This window comes from Balaenoptera acutorostrata, chromosome 3 (assembly GCF_949987535.1).
Source record: "Balaenoptera acutorostrata chromosome 3, mBalAcu1.1, whole genome shotgun sequence".
NCBI classification, from domain to species: Eukaryota; Metazoa; Chordata; class Mammalia; order Artiodactyla; family Balaenopteridae; genus Balaenoptera; species Balaenoptera acutorostrata.
The window spans coordinates 116,991,438-117,012,204 of record NC_080066.1 but is presented as its reverse complement, the minus strand read 5'-3'; the positions used below and the strand labels follow the sequence as shown (position 1 = coordinate 117,012,204).

The window sequence follows — 20,767 nt, the reverse complement described above, 5'->3', positions numbered from 1 at the left end:
GCTCATTTAATCATCATAATTTCCTGACGAGCTATTGCCGGTGATTTTACAGAAGGGGAAAGTGAGGTTCAGAAAGTTTAAGGAACTTTTTATAAGTTACATGGTAAAAGTGGAACTGGGTTTTCAAAATCGTTATATAGTTCCAAAGTCTCATCAATGAAACTATCCAGATTCTAAACTAAGGCAAAAGGTCACCAGAACAAGCATTAACAAAAGATGATTAAGTAGCTTGCTCAAAAATCACAAACAGCAGTAGAGGAGTGAATAAAACTTCAGCTTATACAGCACTGTTACAACCATTCAACTTAGAAGTTAGATGGCCCTTTTACTTACATCATACATTGTTTGAACAGATTTTCATATCACAACAAAAGACTTATTAAAACTCAACCCTTATAAACTAAACCAAGTATTAGCAACTGGCAACAACTTTGTATTTACCCATGTGATGAAGAACTCTAGGATCCATCATTTTGGCCATTTGTTGATTCAATTTTGCCATCTGTGACTGGCTCACATTCTTAGACATGTCACCACCTGAAAAAAAAAAGGTTTTGAGTCAATACAGACTGTAATATAATCAGGGTATCATAGAAATTGAGTAAATATAAAGAAAAAAACCTATAATCTTATCACTCTAATACAATTATTTCTATTTGTACATATTCCCTTCTACTCTTTATCCCAATTACATACATATTTTTGAGAAAGAACAAGTGAAATTCAATATTAAGGGACTTTCTTTTTTTTTAATTATTTTATTTATTTATTTTTGGCTGTGTTGGGTCTTCGTTGCTGTGCTCGGGCTTTCTGTAGTTGCAGCGAGTGGGAGCTACTCTTCGTTGCGGTGCATGGGCTTCTCATTGCGGTGGCTTCTCTTGTTGCAGAGCACGGGCTCTAGGTGCATGGGCACAGTAATTGTGGCTTGCGGACTCTAGAGTGCAGGCTCAGTGGTTGTGGTGCACGGGCTTAGGTGCTCCGTGGCATGTGGGATCTTCCCGGACCAGGGCTCGAACCTGTGTCCCCTGCTTTGGCAAGCGGATTCTTAACCACTGCACCACCAGGGAAGCCCTAAGGAACTTTCTTAAGGGCTACAATTTTTGTTAACATTTTTACTTATATCTGTGAATGAGCCACTATAAGCAAAACCATATCCAGTGGTTATTAATAGTAAGCTATAACAATTGTTTAATAGTGACATGGTAGAATGCTGAACAAAAAACTTTATAGATAAGGGTTAATTGGGAAAGAGAGTGGATTACTGATAAATGGATATGAAAGAATGAGTATGAGAGAACCTGAAGATGTGTATATCTAAGAAGCTATTATAAATAACAAAAAGCTCCAGAGAATAGAAAGAATAATGTAACTCCATTTATTAATGAATTTCTACACACTCAGTCGAAACTCCACAGTAAAAAGGCAGCCAATGAAAGAGATGCACACTGGGGCAGAAGCGATAAGAGCATCCTTTAGAGAATAATTGCTGTGCTCTTAAGAGACAGAAAGACAAAGACATCATTGATGCAATAGCAATGAATAAGTAGAGCTGCTTCAGCAAAACTATTTATTTCAAAGGAACATTAACTCTGGTACTTCTCAAGAACATTTGTGAAAATGCAAATCAAAGATGACCCTGATTCTCTGATCAAAGCTGGCTAATATGAATAAATTAAATGAATTAAGAACTATGAATGAAAGAAGATGTGTTTTTATAAAAGATGATAAAACCTGTAAAAAATGTTTCATAATTAATAAATTTGTGTAAGATGTGAATTCTACGACCACTGGTGATTTGTGGTAATAAGAGTTTTTGTCTCTGAGGACTTAAAACTTCAAAAAATTATTAAGACTTTGGTGTGACAAGGACGTGTACCATATCCACTGCCCACTTCACCTTGGTTGTGTCTTTATTGAGCAGTTAATGCTTAGACAAGATCTGACCAACAGATCTGCAGTAGTTCTATCAAGAACAGTCAGGGTCATTTGGGAAAGATGTTAAACTGACTTAATGTGTTTATAAATCACTATCTGAAATAGTATGTGACGTTAGGAATTATAACCAATTTTAAATTTGTTTGTCTAACTTTTCTCCCTTGTCACAAAAAAGAAAATAGGATATAGCAGGCAAGGAAAATAAGGAAACTGTCAAAGACAAAACGTGATAAAAACTTATGTAAATACCCATCTTTTTTAGAAAGCTATTCAGTGGTATTATTCATCTTTGGAGTTTGCCTAATCAGTATTTCTTAAATAATAAATTCACCTTAATAGTGTTTATGATATAGAAAAAAACTTTAAAGAGAGGGCTAGGACAGTTGATTTTAACCCTTTGGAAAAACAAACTTACGTTTTTACCTTAGAACAATACACAGCAAAATAAATTCTAGGTGGGATAAAGAGTAAAACCTAAAAAAAAACCAACAACAAGTAGAAGAAAATATAGGTGACTATTGTGGTATCAACATGGGGAAGGCTTTTATGAGTATAAAAGAAACCAAACTAAAAGGCCTGGCTGCATTAAAAATGAAAACTACAGAGACTTCCTTGGTGGTCCAGTGGTTAAGAATCCGCCTTCCAAGGCAGGGGATGTGGGTTTGATCCCTGGTCGGGGAACTAAGATCCCACATGCTGCGGAGCAACTAAGCCTGCATGCTGCAACTACTGAGCCTGCGTGCTCTGGAGTCCGCGCGCCACAACAAAGAGCCTGCGTGCTGCAATGAAAGACCCCGTGTGCTTCAACAAAGATCCTGCATACCGCAACTAAGACCTGATGCAGCCAAATAAATAAATTAGTTAATTAATTTAAAAAAATTAAAACTTCATTTTTAATTAAAAATATAAATAAAAATGAAAGGCAAATGAAATTTTGGGAAAAATATTTGCAGATATAGTCCAAGAATTTTAAAGAGTTATTACAAAGCAATAAGGAAAAAAATAAAACAAATGGACAAGTAACCTAAGTAAGAGGGGATTCACCAAGAAAATTCAAACCAATAAATGTACGAAGAAATGTTAAACGTGAGTAATCGAAAAAACATATTGAAAAACATTTGACCATTAAATTGGAAATACTGAATTATTACAAAATTTATTCTGCATCTACTATATTTCTGATCAAAACAGACAAAATCCCTGGCCTCACGGAAGACTGCACAGAAACTGATACAAGAACTGATACTGATATGAAATCAGCCTAAACATCCAACAAAGATGCATTGTGCTAAACAAAGATACATGCGTAACTGGAATAGTACTCAGTGGTTAAAAGTTATATTCTGAAGAATATTTGACAATATGGGAAAAAAGTCATGATGTTTGAAAAGAAAAAACACTAGTTATATCAAATGTTATTTGCAATAAGACCCATGGGATTCTCTGGGGAGTAAACGTAATGGGTGTTTTAAAATTTTTTCTTATATTTCCTTATATTCTCTAAATTTTCTTTAATATATACTATAATGTCACAAAAATAAAGTCATTAAGTGTGATTTTTTTAAATATTAGCATTTATTACCTTGAATCTGAAAACAGATAAATCACAGATTGCATTATAAATCCCGGAAGTACTTGAATATAACATGAAATTCAGCAGTATATTTTCTAATACTGGCAGTACTCCCTGGCTTTAATTTTTAGTTTCTCAACCTCTTTCTTTCCTTTCAGTGTGTCAACTAATGATGAGCTTGTTATTTTTCTTACCTTTGAAAAGTCCTTTGATACCTCCCATCTTTTTTACCATCTGTGCAAATTTGGTATATTGTGTCAAAAGTTCTTGTACATCTCTCGTTGACACACCTGATCCTCTTGCTACTCTTTGGATTCTTCCTGGTTGCTTACTGAAAACCTTGGCACCATCAGTACTGTCAAGTTCTGTAGGCAAGGGTCAATAACTTTCTCGTACACACAATTAACATTCATTGTCAAAGCAGTTACATGCAAATATCTTACACACAGAAAATACAGTGGTCAAACCACCAACCAGATTTAACAAATGTTGTTATCATCTGCTGTGTGTCTGCATCTGGTTTTTAAAAAATAAGCATGGAATATATTCAAAAGAATATTTATAATATCCATAAGCTATAAAAACAATAAAACAAATACGCATCTACTCACCCTACAGTTTAAGTAAAATAGAACATTCTGAAAATTTTTCTTTGAAAAAATTTTCTTTGTCCACCCTTTCTATATCTCATATCCAACTGCTCCTCAGAGTATATGCCAGAGGTATAAGGTATATTTCAAAAAGGAACAAAAGTGCTCACCTTAGCTCTAAATAACTATTATCCTTTAAATCATAAATTTAGGCATATAAGCAAGTAGAAGTAGGTAGGTTCTATCTATAATCAACAGAATAATTGTATATTTCCTATATAATCAAGTAATTACTACTAGTCTTTTAATGCTTTCTGTAACATAAAGAATGAGTTAATTCCTTCCAGTGTTTTGATAACTCTTAGAATACGAGGTACATTTCTTATGGCATTAGTTGCATGCAATCTCAGGAACAAAATTTCTATTATGTTTGCATTCTCTCCACAATATCCCCCAATAAGTGATCACCTAACTTTGATTTAACGACCCCAGGAGAGATGACCCAGTATCCAAAATAAGTCAATCTATGCCATTCTAATATCTGTAATTATGGAAAATCTTTTCACATATTAAAATGAAATATGTTTGCCTGACATTCCTTCCTATTTTGCATAGATGTCTCCTTGCCAGGCACAAAGAATAAGGCTTTCAAATTATTTGAGAGCCATGATGACTCCTGTGAATTTTCTCCAGGTGACAAACATCCAACTCTTTTGACTGTTCCTCTTATAACATGGTTTAGCACCCCATTTACCATGCTGATTTCGTAACTACATTTTCTAATTTGTCTATGCCCTCTAAGCATATTGTCCAGAAGTGAACTGAAATCCAGGGGAAGACTAATTACTCATGTAATACAAATAAAGATCAAATTATCTCATAATAAACTTATAGTCCGTTAAAACCTCTAAATCCATTTCATAAATGCAGCTTTTAAGCCACATCTTCATGATAAAACATTTAGAAATGTGTATCATATTCCTTCCAAGAGCTCAAATGGAGTGAGAGAAAGAAGACAGCGAATAACAGCACATCCTGGCAAGCAATAGGACAGAGTTAAGCAAAAAGCAGAAGGGGACATAATTCAAAGAAGAAAGGAAATCAGGAAAGGCTCCATGCTGGTGGTTTCTCTTTAACTGTGTAGTCCTGAAGGACAAGTATAAGTAAAGAAGAGAAAGGAGCAAGGGATATTCTAGGAAGCAGAACATGGATTCCTCGAATAAATGAAAACAGTTTTGTGTAGAAGGAACAAAGCATGGATAAGAGCTAAGAGATTTAAGAGGTTATAAAAGTAAGTAAGGGGCTTCCCTGGTGGCGCAGTGGTTGAGAGTCTGCCTGCTGGTGCGGGAGACACGGGTTCGAGCCCTGGTCTGGGAGGATCCCACATGCCGCGGAGCAGCTGGGCCCGTGAGCCACAGCTGCTGAGCCTGCGCGTCTGGAGCCTGTGCCCCGCAACGGGAGGGGCCGCGATAGTGAGAGGCCCGCGCACCGCGATGAAGAGCGGTCCCCGCACCGCGATGAAGAGTGGCCCCCACTTGCCGCAACTGGAGAAAGCCCTCGCACGAACTGAAGACCCAGCACAGCCAAAAATAAATAAATAAATAAATAAATAAAATTTAAAAAAAAAAAAAAAAAAAAAAGTAAGTAAGGACAAAATTATAACAGAACTTGTACACCAGGCTTAGGAGTTGGGAATTCATCACGAGGACAACGTAGAGCCACTGAAAGATTTTGATCCCAGAACTGTTATGTTTAGAAAGATTATTCTTGTGGCAGTGAGGAAGGCAGATTAAAAGAGGAGTGAAAAAAGAGAAAGAGAAATGTCAGGAGGCTACTGTAGCAATCCAGGTAAGGAATGATGAGTGTATGAACTAATTCAGGGGATATAGAGACAAAGAGGAGAGAGAAGATATGAGAAATATTTAGGAAGTATAACGCACTAAGTCTAAGGTGATGTTAAGGTTTCTATATTGTACCTGAAGTGATGAAATACTGACACAAATGGACTGAGATAAGTTAAATATGTATATATATTGTAATACCTAGAGCAACCACTAAGAAAGCTACTCAAAGAAACAAACTCAAAAACATACAGATACATTAAAATAGAATAATAAATAATGTTCAAACAATCCATAGGAAAGTAGAAAAGAGAAAACAGAAGAAAAAAAATCAGAGTGAACAAACAGAACAAAAGATAAAATGGCAGAACTAAATCCTAATATATAAATAATATATCAGTTAAAAGATTATCAGAATTATTAAAAAAGAAAAAACATAACATGCTGTTAATATGAAACTCACTTCAAATATAATGATACAGGTAGGTTAAAGGTAAAAGGATAGAAAAAGATATACAATACAAACAACTAATTAAAAGAAAGCTGGAGTGGTTGCATTAATATCAGATAAAGTGGAGCAGGACAAAGGAGAACATTACATACATAATGATAAAAGGGTCAGGTCAATTCACTAAGAAGACATAACAATCCTAAATGTGTATGCACCCAACAAAAGAGCTTCAAAATACACGAAGCAAAACTGACACAACTGAAAGGAGAAAAGTTAGGCATCTCAATACCTCTATACCCATGATCAATAGAATGACTAGATAGTAAATCTAAGTTGACCCCAGTTTCTAGCTTGGGTGACTGAATAGATAGATGGAAGTGTCACTCACCAAAGCAGAAGCACTACATTTTTGACCTGATGTACCTCAGAAAACTCTCAGACATGTAATAGAGATGTCTGTCCACCATTCAGTGAGCACCTAGACAGGAAGTGATCCAGAGTATAGACTCTCAAGCCAGAAGCCCAGCCTCTCCATTCCCTAACTAGTGACCTTTGGCAGATTACTCAACTTCCCAGTATCCTAATCTGTAACAGCTAGATTGGATTTTGACCCCAGAATTGTCCCTTAAGAGTTGTTGTGGGTTAAAATATGTAAAGTGCTCAGGACAGTACCTAGGGCAGAATAAACACTCTAGATACGGCTGCAGTTATTAATTCTACATGCAAAACTTTTAATAGTGTTGAAGATACAGAGATGAGAGAGGAACATTATTTGGGTTACTATGAAGGCCTAGAGATCAGGAAAGATGTAGAGACTACAAAAAATAATCAGGCAGTAGACAAAGCATAGATGTGGATAAATTATTCAAAACTGAGCAGAATGATAAGAAACACTAGCTGAGGACAGAACCCTGTAGCATATATTCATTCAAGAGGTTGGGTGAGGATGAGACCAGTGAAAGAGACTAAGTGAACAAGAAAGGTATGTGTAGTTCCCTGGTGGCCTAGTGGTTAGGATTCCGGGCTTTCACTGCCGTGGCCCCGGTTCAATCCCTGATCCGGGAACTGAGATCCTGCAAGCCACACAGCACAGCCAAAAACACAAACAAACAAAACAAAACAAAACAAAACAAAAAAACAAACAAAAAAAACCAAGAAAGGTAAGGGTAAAATGGGGAGATGGTATAATGGAAACCAAGAAAAAAAGGTGATTAACATCCAATGTTGTAAAGGTCAAGAAAAGAACTGAAGAGTATCCATTAGAGTAGACAAGTAGAAGGTTACTGAAAATCTTTGTATGATTTATTTCACAGTAATGGTGGGGAGAGAAGTCAGATTTCAGTAGTTTGGGAACATAAACCATTCTTTTAAGAAGCTTGACTGAAAAGAGAGACAGAGTAAAAGCATACGGGAGAAGTAAAGCCTAGAAAATGTGAAACTGTGAACTTAAGAAAGAATGTTTATATATTGATGGGGGGAAAAAGTCAGGAGGTAAGGAGAGACTGCAGATATAGGAGAGGATTTTACTGATGGAGAGAGGTCCTTGAAAAAGCTTTAAGAATGGTTTGTGGCTGTCACAACCTCATAGGTAAATCAGCCAAAGGCTGAAAGAATTCAATGTCAAAAGCCTGTATTTCTTTGTAAATAAGAACAGAGATCAAGAGTAGAAGGCCTACAAAAGGGTGATAAATGTTTGGCATGCCTGCTGGGTTGAATCAGAAAGGGTGCTAAAAAAACTGGGAAAAAGATAAAGAGGTCATGGGTCTAGAAATGTTCATGGGCTGAGGACTTGAAAGTACAGGAGAGAGGGATAATGTAGGATTAGAGATAGAGCAGTGTACTTGAGAAGACTGAAACCTTGAGAGTTACAGAGCAAAGTAAGCTGGTAAACACTGCATAAACTATCTCTCTCTTACAGATTCCCAATTCATGTTAGCATATTAGAGCTCTGAGGAGACATACAATAAATAAACTTACTATAGTTTTTTTTTTTTAACTCAGCATTCCCCCAAATTTATTTGACTACAGAACTCCCCTTTTAAGTTATTTCTATCAACACCATAAAGAACTTGTGTTCTCTCCACAGAACTCATTTGGAGAAGCACTATACTAGACATTTCTCTCAATGAGGAGGCCAACCCAGTAATCACAACCCTTTGAGCAAGAGCTTTCAAGCAGCTAGAAATCTCCCTAACAATAATCTTTCAGTCTAAATTTTCCCCATCTTGTCCACAAGAACATAGTTAAACTCTCAACTTGCTGATATTCAGAACATTGTCCTCCAAGTCAAATAATCTACCACCTTACCTTGATCATTCATACTATCCATTATTGTCATTAATTTCTTTAGCCTTGCCATTGACTCTTGTTCATTTCCTTTGCTCATAAAATCTGTTCCGAAACCAGGAATCATCCCCTAAAAGATATATTAAACATAAAATCAATAATAGCTTGAGATTAATTGTTCAGAATGTTCACATTTAATTAATGGCTTTAATGTTGATACTAAGTTTTAAAAGTATCTATTTTTACCCAAATATTAAAATAATTAAAGCAAGTGTATCTCTTCTTAGAAATTTTAACAAAAACAAAAGAGGTTAGAAAAAAACTTTTTAGTATAACTAACCAAGATCTGACTGAAGGGGCCCATTTTCATGATATTTTGAAATTGTTCATACATGTCTCGCAACGTAAACTGACCTGAAATACAATATAAATGATGCAGATATATTAGAGAATGAACATTTCCAGTCAATAAAACTAATATTTCCCTTAATCATGGGCTCATCTTGAAGCACACGTATAAAATATCCAATCAATAAATATTCACTGAGCAGTTACTACACACAAGATCACAGGATGAATACAGCGGAGACAGATAGATCCTATCCTAGAGAAGCTCATATTCTATCAGAGAAAATGGACATAAATACAGGAAATGTGAAAACAAAGGAGACAAACTATACCTACTAGGATAACTGAAATTAAAAAGTCTGACAACACCAAAAGTTAAAGAGAATGTAGAACAAGCAGAACTCTCATATACTGCTGATGAGAATTATAAAATGGGCAAAAGCACTTTAGAAGATTATTTGGAGTTTCTTACACAGCTTAGCTGTCCATGAACTGGAAAATGGATAGACTCTGGATGAAATACTACTCTCAGCAATAAAAGAACAGGCTACGGGCTTCCCTGGTGGCACAGTGGTTAAGAATCTACCTGCCAATGCAGGGGACACGGGTTCAAGCCCTGGTCCGGGAAGATCCCACATGCCACGGAGCAACTGAGCCCAAGCACCACAACTACTGAGCCTGCGCTCTAGAGCCCGCGAGCCACAACTACTGAGCTCACGGGCCACAACTACCGAAGCCCACACATGTAGAGCCCGTGCTCTGCAACGAGAAGCCAGCGCAATGAGAAGCCCATGCACTGTAACGAAGAGTAGCCCCCCTCACCACAACTAGAGAAAGCCCATGTGCAGTAACGAAGACCCAATGCAGCCAAAAGTAAATAAAATAAATAAATTAAAAAAAAAAAAAAAAGAACAGGTTACAGGTGAGTACAACCACCTGGATGAATATCAAAAATATTATGCTGAGTCAAAGAAACCATGTGGGGAAAAAAGATACACTCTAGGATTTCTATAATATGAAGTATTTACTGGGAAGGGGAATAAGCAAACTTTCTAGAGTAATGAAAATGTTCTATTTCCTGATGGAGTGTAGATTATTGTGCATTTGTCAAAGTTGATTGAATGATATTCTTAGAATCTGAGCATTTCATTATTATGTAAATTCAGTTAAGGAGAAAAACAGAAAGAACAAGACAAAGGAGAAAGATTATTTTCTATTTTTGTCCTAAGATATAAACAAAAATGGTGTTTGGTTTTAGGCATTCTGAATTTGAAGTAGCAGTACAATATCTTAAAAGAAATGTTATAGCTGGCAGCTAGAAATGCAGAATAAAACAGTGGTAAAGAAGGTTAAGGCTAAAATACATATTACAGAAATGACAATTGAAGCTATGATAAATATAAGAAATCCACTGTCATGGAACCCAAGTGAAGAGTTTGAACATATAAAAGGCAGATAACACTGTTAAATATTGGGAGCCAAGAGGAAAGAGAAAGGTCACTACATTTGGAAATTAGGAGGCCCTTGGTGATATCAGAAATGAGTAGAATGTTAGAAGCAGAAGCAAAATGCAGAGATATAAAGAGAGACCTAGGAGTCAGAAAGCAGACTGACTAGGAACATATTACCCAGTTTAGTGTGGTAGTAGAAGCAGTGGTTGGGCTATTTATGATAGAGGAAGGCAGGGGGAAAGAATCAGGCAATAAAGGATAGATTCATTCATTCAACAAATATTTACTAAAGACTTACTAAGTGCCAGAAATTGTACTAGGTACTGTGAACATAAAAGAGGAAGAACACAGCTATGAAACCTACCTTCACTTTCCAGCAGGGAAGACAGACATCAAATCATTGTGATGACTCATACAGCAATTACAGGATCCAATGGAAACATACAGTAGGGGGTTCTAACTTAGTCTAAGGATAAGGTAGAACGTCCCTGAAGCACATTTAAGGAAAGACTTGAAGTATGAGTAGGAGTCAGCCAGTTTGGCTGGGATAAAGAAGCACAGAAGTAGGAAGAAGAGAGGATAACTATCTAACAGGCAGAGGGACCAGCAAGGGCAAAGGCAGAGACAGCAGCGTACATCTGAGAAACTGACAGAAATTCAGCATGACCAGCACACAGAATGCTAAAAACAACAGTGTCAAAACATGACTCGGAAGATGTGGGTTAGATAGTGGAGTCATTCAAAAATACTCTAAGGGAAATGGGAAGCTACTGAAAGATTTTAAGAAAGGTAATAGGATCAAATTTGCATTTCTGAAAGATCATTTCGGCTGAAGTATAAAAAACTGATCCAAGGGGAAGAGTCCAAAAAACTGGAATATCTGTTAAAAGACTTAGAATAAACAATCTAGATAAGAGATGAACTTGCATAGTTGCTGGAAAGTAGGGGATGGAATGGAGATAATTAGGAGGTAGAATCACTAGGACTAATGACTGATGGGAAAAGGACTGGGCAGAGTGAGGAAGAGATGAGTTTATGACAACATCCAAGTTTCTGACTTTGGCAACAAGACAAATGATGTTAAATGCATAGATGATAACACTGGGGTGGGAGGTTAGGATGGGAAGACAAGGATAAACTGAACTAAATGTCTAAGGAAGATCTAAGCATCGAAACATACAGATATGAGTCTGAAGCTCCAGAGAAAGAAGATGGCCTAGAATGATCCCTGGAAAACATCAGCATTTGAGAAGTAAAGGCATAGGCACCTGACAAGATGAATGAGAAGAAGCAAAGAGGCAGGATAGTATGCGGCCATGGAAATTAAGAGTAATATCATTTTGAGAAAAACAGAAATCGTCAATAATATGTTAAATGCTTCTGACATGCTGGACATTTTACATATATCAGCTAATTTAATCTTCACAACTCTATGAAGAAGATACTTAGTATTATCTACTTTTTACACATAAGAAAATTGAGGTTAAGTAATTTGAACATGATTTTTTTTTCAATTTAATTAATTAATTAATTAATTTGGCTTCACTCCGCGGCATGTGGAACTTCCCAGACCAGGGATCGAACTCGCACCCCCTGCAGTGGAAGCGTGGAGTCTTAACCACTGGACCACCAGGGTAGTCCGAGGTTAAGTAATTTGAAAAAGTCACATGTTAGGTTAAAAAACTTGAGCTCTTAATCACGTTTCAGTAGGAGTTGTCTTCAATGTGAGTAAAGAAAACATGTGTGGGTATTTAATCTCATTCTTTTAAATTTCTTTTTATATGTTTTATTACATATAAATATAAAATTTATAAGTAAACAAACAAATCAGAAGAGAGTATTCTAACGTACTTTTAACCTGTTTTACTCCAAGGAACCCAATGAAAGCTTCAATTTTAATCTTAATGCAATTTGATTACAAGAAAGAAAATAAAAACACTCCATTCTACAATTGCTTAGATGCCTGAGATTTAAAACAATTTGTATATAAATCTAAAACAGTAAACATTTGAAGAATTGACTTTAATGGACGTATCATTTCAAACAAATTATAGCTTTATCAAAAGAAATCCAGGTAAGTCATCTGAGATCAAATGCTTTTTGCTACTCATATACCATGTTTCAACTTCTCTATAAGTGCTTCATTGTCATCCAACTTCAACTCGTTGACTTTATCTATCAGTCCTTCAATGTCACCCATACCTATAAGACCCAAAAAAGTTAAATTAATAACTAATAGTGTATCTGTTTTACATTATGCAAAATGCATGCACATACATAATAAGCCTGTGAGATAGGCAGCTCAGATATTTCTACTGCACTTCACAGGTGAAAAATTGAAGCTAGAGGTTAAGTGACAAAGCAGGAACTGCGGCCCGGGGTTTAATTCCAAATTCCATGCTCTCGAACACCTGGAGACATTATGAAAGTTTTGCTGCCATTATCACTGCTATTACTACAACAACATGCTTCTGGTATTGAGCTCTAAAACTTTTCCAAGGAACTTTCCATCTAATAGCTCATTTTACCACTCTAACTACAGGAAGCAGATAACCACCATCCTTATTTTGCAGGTAAAGAAGATAAATCATAGAAGAAAATGATTTTCCTGAGCTAGTTAGTGAGAGGGCAGAATTAAAATCCTAATCTGTCCTAAAAATTCACACTATTTCTTGAAGATTTTTCTATATCCCCACCACTGTACACACCAAGAAGTTTGCTGATGAAAGGCTGTGTTTTGAAAGGTTCAAAGTCATCTATATGTTCCCCTGTACCAATGAAAATAATTGGACTTTTTGTGGCAGCAACTCTGCAAAGAAAAAGAAAACACAAAATAACCTCAAAAAGGAAAACAAATTTCTAGAAGATTTCAAAGGTAATTAGACAAAGGTACATAGCTCAAGTTTCTTTTCACTAGCTAAAGGAGAACTATATCAGAGGTACTCCAAAATTCTGTTGGAATATATTTTAAATGATTAAACATATTGGAATATATTGGAATATATTTTAAATGATTAATAAGAAAGCCATAAATACACACACACACACACACACACACACACTAAGCCCAAGACACAGGACAATAACATCAATGATACTTACGCACTGAGTGCACCACCTCCTTTAGCATGACCATCAAGTTTTGTCACTATTACTGAGGCTACATCTACTTTATCTTTAAAAGCCTTAGCCTGGGCTTCACAAGCCTGCCCAATGGAGGCATCCATCACATAAACAATGTTATCGGGTTGCTAGAAAATTTAAATAGAAAAGATATATATGTTTACTGACCTTAAGCAAATTTCATCATTAGAAGCTATAAAAAATATTTATTATAATTATTCAATCAATCAGTATTTACTGAGGGAGTACTATGTATTGGGCACCATTTATGTCCTCAGTCAAAGAGATGAATAAGAAAATCCTTGTCCTTGGGGGGCCTACATTCTAGTCACTGGAGACAGATAAAAAAATAGGCAAATAAATATTTCAGATGTACAACAATTAAAATGGAACAGAGAAAATCAGTTTTGAGGTGTGGGAGGCTTCTTTATGTAGGGTGGTCAGGGAAGACCTGTCTGGAGGTAACATTTGAGCTGAGGCCTGAATAAAGAGGAAAAAGTTAAGCAGCGATCTAGAGGAATCACACTCTAGACAAATGGAATAGCAACAGTAAATCAGAGAAAAAAAGTAGAAGAGTGTGCGCTGAAACCAAAATAAAGGACAGATGAGGATATTTCCCTTAGGTCTGCTCACCTAGGTCAAAATAATGGCACAGCTAAACAAAACAAAACAACGTATTAGTATTAATCATTAACCAAAGAATTACTGCCAAGACCTCAATGGCAAAACATGGGTTCATAATATGTGCTATAGATTACCTATAAACCACTTCTTCTTCCCAAGTTATTTCCATCACAATTTTAAAGAGACACTAAATGATGATTAATATGTTTAAATGCTTCATTTTAAAAGTCTTTCAAAATTCACCTAAAGCAAATGTTTTTAATTTAATTTAAATAATTTACAGAAAGGAAATTCAACAGCTATTAAAGGCTAATTCTCATTTTTTTTTGCTTGTTACTTTTTCTTATACATACTAATAAGATGATTGAGAAAGGAAACATTTCAATACTCATGAAAATTTCATATTAATGTACAGAAGATTAAGTCCTTATCATACAGATAAAGGAGCCCAAAATAAATATAAATTACTTGGAATCTGTCTTACAGGCAAAAAATAATTTATATGGTTCATAAACTCAATCAGGGTTTATAATTAATTTAACCAAAGTCTTAATAATGTTGTTAAATTAAGCTACTTACTATAGCATTAGCAACTTGAAGCATTTCTTCAAACAAAGAGTCTTCTTGTTTATGGCGGCCACTTGTATCAACAATAATAATTTCAAAATTTTCATTTTTGAATTTCTCCACTCCTTCAGAGGCAATGATGACAGGATCCATTTCTGTATAGCTATTTAACATGGAAAAATGACTTAGCAGCAAAACTTCCAAATACAAAAAATTTGGAAATTGTTAGTGCACGCTTAATCTACTCTGAAAAAGTCATAATGATCACAATGTCAATTTAGAATTATAAAATCTAATACGTATTAAATATAACAACCCACTTCTAGAGCAGCATGAAGCAGTAACCAGTTTTCCAATTACAAAATCCTGTATGATTCTTTTTTTTTTTAATAAATTTATTTATTTATTTATTATTGGCTGCGTTGGGTCTTGGTTGCTATACGCAGGCTTTCTCTAGTTGCAGTGAGCGGGGACTACTCTTCGTTTCGGTGCGTGGGCTTCTCATTGTGGTGGCTTCTCTTGTTGCGGAGCACGGGCTCTAGGCATGCAGGCTTTAGTAGTTGTGGCACACGGGCTTCAGCAGTTGTGGCGCACGGGCTTCAGCAGTTGTGGTGCACGGGCTTAGCTGCTCCGTGGTATAGGGGATCTTCCCAGACCAGGGCTCGAAACCATGTCCCCTGCATTGGCAGGCGGATTCTTAAACACTGCGCCACCAGGGAAGCCAGAAATCCTGTATGATTCTGCTGCGTATCTTTTCTGAATGAGCTGTGAATCCCTCAATTTTTTTTACATTTTCTCTAATAACTGAACTTGTATTACATAGTGTTTTAAACATACTTTCCCACTTAACACCCTTTTATAAGCATTTTTTAAAACATCTTTATTGGAGTATAATTGCTTTACAATGTTGTGTTAGTCTCTGCTGTATAGCAAAGTGAATCAGCTATACATATACATATATCCCCATATCCCCTCCCTCTTGCGTCTCCCTCCCACCCTCCCTATCCCACCCATCTAGGTGGTCACAAAACACGGAGCAGATCTCCCTGTGCTATGCAGCTGCTTCCCACTAGCTATCTATTTTACATTTGGTAGTGTATATATGTCAATGCCACTCTCTCACTTCGTCCCAGCTTACCCTTCCCCCGCCCCGTGTCCTCAAGTCCATTCTCTACGTCTGCATCTTTATTCCTGTCCTGCCCCTAAGTTCATCAGAACCTTTTTTTTTTTAGATTCCATGTATCTGTGTTAGCATACAGTATTTGTTTTTCTGAGTTACCTCACTCTGTATGACAGACTCTAAGTCCATTCACCTCACTACAAATAACTCAATTTCGTTTCTTTTTAAGGCTGAGTAACATTCCATTGTATATATGTGCCACATCTTCTTTATCCATTCATCTGTCGATGGACACTTAGGTTGCTTCCATGTCCTGGCTACTGTAAACAGTGCTACAATGAACACTGGAGTACATGTGTCTTTTTGAATTATGGTTTTCTCAGGGTATATGCCCAGTAGTGGGATTGATGGGTCATATGGTAGTTCTATTTTTAGATTTTTAAGAAACCTCCATACTGTTCTCCATAGTGGCTGTATCAATTTACATTCCCACCAAGAGTGCAGAAGGGTTCCCTTTTCTCCACTGCCTTTCAAGCATTGATTGTTTGTAGATTTTTTGATGATGGCCATTCTGACCGGTGTGAGGTGATATATACCTCATTGTAGTTTCGATTTGCATTTCTCTAATGATTAGAAATGTTGAGCATCCTTTCATATATTTGTTGGCAATCTGTATATCTTCTTTGGAGAAATGTCTTTTTAGGTCTTCTGCCCATTTTTTGATTGGATTGTTTGTTTTTTTGATATTGAGCTCCATGAGCTGTTTGTATGTTTTGGAGATTAATCCTTTATCCATTGCTTCGTTTGCAAGTATTTTCTCCCATTCTGAGGGTTGTCTTTTCACCTCCTTTATGGTGTCCTTTGCTGTGAAAAGCTTTTAAGTTTCATTAGGTCCCATTTGTTTATTTTTGTTTTTATTTCCATTTCTCTAGGAGGTGGGTCAAATAGGATCTTGCTGTGATTTATGTCATAGAGTGTTATGCCTATGTTTTCCTCTAAGAGTTTGATAGTGTCTGGTCTTACATTTAGGTCTTTAATCCATTTTGAGTTTATTTTTGTGTATGGTGTTAGGAAGTGTTCTAATTTCATTCTTTTACATGTAGCTGTCCAGTATTCCCAGCACCACTTATTGAAGAGGCTGTCTTTTCTCCATTGTATATTCTTGCCTCCTTTATCATAGATAAATTGACCATATGTGCGTGGGTTTAACTCTGGGCTTTCTATTCTGTTCCACTGATCTATATTTCTGTTTCTTCTGCCAGTACCATACTGTCTTGATTACTGTAGCTTTGCAGTACAGTGTGAACTCAGGGAGCCTGATTCCTCCAGCTCCGTTTTTCTTTCTCAAGATTGCTTTGGCTATTCAGGGTCTTTTGTGTTTCCATACAAATTGTGAAATTTTTTCTTCTAGTTCTGTGACAAATGCCATTGGTAGTTTGATAGGAATTGTACTGAATCTGTAGATTGCTTTGGGTATTATAGTCATTTTCACAATGTTGATTCTTCCAATCTAAGAACATGGTATATCTCTGCATCTGTCTGTATTGTCTTTAATTTCTTTCATCAGTGCCTTATAGTTTTCTGTATACAGGTCTTTTGTCTCCTTAGGTGGGTTTATTCCTAGGTATTTTATTCTTTTTGTTGCAAGGGTAAATGGGAGTGTTTCCTTAATTTCTCTTTCAGATTTTTCATCATTAGTGTATAGGAATGCAAGAGATTTCTGTGCATTAATTTTGTATCCTGCTACTTTACCAAATTCATTGATTAGCTCTAGCAGTTTTCTGGTAGCATCTTTAGGATTCTCTATGTATAGTATCATGTCATCTGCAAACAGTGAGAGTTTTACTTCTTCTTTTCCCATTAGGATTCCTTTTATTTCTTTTTCTCCTCTGTTTGCCATGGCTAAAACTTCCAAAACTATGTTGAATAATAATGGGGAGAGTCGGCAACCTTGTCTTGTTCCTGATCTTAGAGGAAATGGTTTCAGTTTTTCATCATTGAGAAAAACGTTGGCTGTGGGTTTGTCATATATGGCCTTTATTATGTTGAGGGAGGTTCCCTCTATGCCTACCTTCTGCGGAGTTTTTATCATAAATGGGTGTTGAATTTTGTCGAAAGCTTTTTCTGCATCTATTGAGATTATCATATGGTTTTTATCCTTCAATTTGTTAATATGGTGTATCACATTGATTGATTTGTATATATTGAAGGATCCTTGCATTCCTGGGTTAAACCCCACTTGATCATGGTGTATGATACTTTTAATGTATTGTTGGATTCTGTTTGCTAGTATTTTGTTGAGGATTTTTGCATCTATGTTCATCAGTGATATTGATCTATAGTTTTCTTTTTTTGTGACATCTTTGTCTGCTTTTGGTATCAGGGTGATGGTGGCCTCGAAGAATGAGTTTAGGATTGTTCCTCCCTCTGCTATATTTTGGAATAGTTTGAGAAGGATAGGTGTTAGCTCTTCTCTAAATGTTTGATAGAATTCGCCTGTGAAGCCATCTGGTCCTGGACTTTTGTTTGTTGGAAGATTTTTTTTTTTATAAATTTATTTATTTATTTATTTTTGGCTGCACACGGGCTTTCTCTAGTTGCAGTGAGCGGGGGCTACTCTTTGTTGCGGTGCGTGGGCTTCTCATTGCGGTGGCTTCTCTTGTTGTGGAGCACAGGCTCTAGGCACACGGGCTTCAGTAGTTGCGGCACGTGGGCTCAATAGTTGTGGCTTGCGAGCTCTAGAGTGCAGGCTCAGTAGTTGTGGAGCACGGGCTTAGTTGCTCTGCGGCATGTGGGATCTCCCTGGACCAGGGCTTGAACCCATGTCCCCTGCATTGGCAGGCGGATTTTTAACCACTGTGCCACCAGGGAAGTTCCTTTGTTGGAAGATTTTTAATCACAGTTTTAATTTCAGTGCTTGTGTGATTGGTCTGTTTATATTTTCTATTTCTTCCTGGTTCAGTCTTGGAAGGTGGTACTTTTCTAAGAATTTGTCCATTTCTTCCAGGTTGTCCATTTTATTGGCATATAGTTCCTTGTAGTAATCTCTCATGATCCTTTGTATTTCTGCAGTATCAGTTGTTACTTCTTTTTCATTTCTAATTCTGGTGATTTGAGTCTTCTCCCTTTTCTTCTTCATGAGTCTGGCTAATCGTTTATCAATTTTGTTTATCTTCTCAAAGAACCAGCTTTTAATTTTATTGATCTTTGCTCTCGTTTCCTTCATTTCTTTTTCATTTATTTCTAATCTGATCTTTATGATTTCTTTCCTTCTGCTAACTTTGGTTTTTTGCTGTTGTTCTTCTTCTTTCTCTAATTGCTTTAGGTGTAAGGTTAGGTTGTTTATTTGAGATGTTTCTTGTTTCTTGAGGTAGGATTGTATTGCTATAAACTTCCCTCTTAGAACTGCCCTTGCTGCATCCCATAGGTTTTGGGTCGTTGTGTTTTCATTGTCATTTGTTTCTAGGTATTTTTTGATTTCCTCTTTGATTTCTTCAGTGATCTCTTGGTTATTTAGTAGCATATTGTTTAGCCTCCATGTGTTTGTATTTTTTACAGTTTTTTCCCTGTAATTGATATCTAGTCTCATAGCATTGTGGTGGGAAAAGATACTTACACGATTTCAATTTTCTTAAATTTACCAAGGCTTGATTTGTGACCCAAGATATGATCTATCCTGGAGAATGTTCCATGAGCACTTGAGAAGAAAGTGTATTCTGTTGTTTTTGGATGGAATGTCCTATAAATATCAATTAAGCCCATCTTGTCTAATGTGTCATTTAAAGCTTGTGTCTCCTTATTTATTTTCCTTTTGGATGATCTGTGCTTTGGTGAAAGTGGGGTGTTAAAGTCCCCTACTATTATTGTGTTACTGTCGATTTCTCCTTTTGTGGCTGTTAGCATTTGCCTTATGTATTGAGGGGCTCCTATGTTGGGTGCATAAATATTTACAATTGTTATACCTTCTTCTTGGACTGATCCCTTGATCATTATGTAGTGTCCTTCTTTGTCTCTTGTAATAGTCATTTTTAAGTCTATTTTGTCTGATTTGAGAATTGCCACTCTAGCTTTCTTTTGATTTCCATTTGCATGGAATATCTTTTTCCATCCCCTCACTTTCAGTCTGTATGTGTCCCTAGGTCTGAAGTGGGTCTCTTGTAGACAGTATATATACGGGTCTTGTTTTTGCATCCATTCAGCCAGTCTATGTCTTTTGGTTGGAGCATTGAATCCATTTACATTTAAGGTAATTATTGATATGTATGTTACTATTACCATTTTCTTAAGTGTTTTGGGTTTGTTATTGTAGGTCTTTTCCTTCTCTTGTGTTTCCTGCCTAGAGAAGTTCCTTTAGCATTTGTTGTAAAGCTGGTTTGGTGGTGCTGAATTCTCTTAACTTTTGCTTGTCTGTAAAGGTTTTAATTTCTCTGTCAAATCTGAATGAGATCCTTGCTGGGTAGAGTAATCTTGGTTGTAGGTTGTTCCCTTTCATCACTTTAAATATGTCCTGCCACTCCTTTCTGGCTTGCAGATTTTCTGCTGAAAGATCAGCTGTTAACCTTACAGTGATTCCCTTGTATATTATTTGTTGATTTTCCCTTGCTGCTTTTAATATTTTTTCTTTGTATTTAATTTTTGATAGTTTGATTAATATGTGTCTTGGCGTGTTTCTCCTTGGGTTCATTCTGTATGGGACTCTCTGCACTTCCTGGACTTGATTGACTAATTTCCCATGTTAGGGAAGTTTTCAACTATAATCTCTTCAAATATTTTCTCAGTCCCTTTCTTTTTCTCTTCTTCTTCTGGGACCCCTATAATTCGAATGTTAGGGTGTTTAATGTTATCCCAGAGGTCTCTG

At 36.3% G+C, this 20,767-nt stretch overlaps 1 protein-coding gene across 4 annotated transcripts in view; it reads right to left on the bottom strand.

Moving 5' to 3' along the window:
* The window catches only part of LOC103001745 (signal recognition particle subunit SRP54), a 79,724-nt gene that overhangs the window by 36,547 nt on the left and 22,410 nt on the right, over positions 1 to 20,767 (bottom strand). For all 4 annotated transcript variants that reach the window (XM_057543351.1, XM_007180706.3, XM_007180707.3 and 1 more), the window contains 8 exons: positions 14,802 to 14,952; positions 13,578 to 13,726; positions 13,184 to 13,284; positions 12,591 to 12,677; positions 9,017 to 9,090; positions 8,698 to 8,806; positions 3,703 to 3,873; positions 442 to 537 (listed from right to left, as the gene is read on the bottom strand). In XM_057543351.1, coding sequence (XP_057399334.1) covers positions 442 to 537; positions 3,703 to 3,873; positions 8,698 to 8,806; positions 9,017 to 9,090; positions 12,591 to 12,677; positions 13,184 to 13,284; positions 13,578 to 13,726; positions 14,802 to 14,952 — 938 coding nt within the window. The remainder of the gene's footprint in view (positions 1 to 441; positions 538 to 3,702; positions 3,874 to 8,697; positions 8,807 to 9,016; positions 9,091 to 12,590; positions 12,678 to 13,183; positions 13,285 to 13,577; positions 13,727 to 14,801; positions 14,953 to 20,767) is intronic.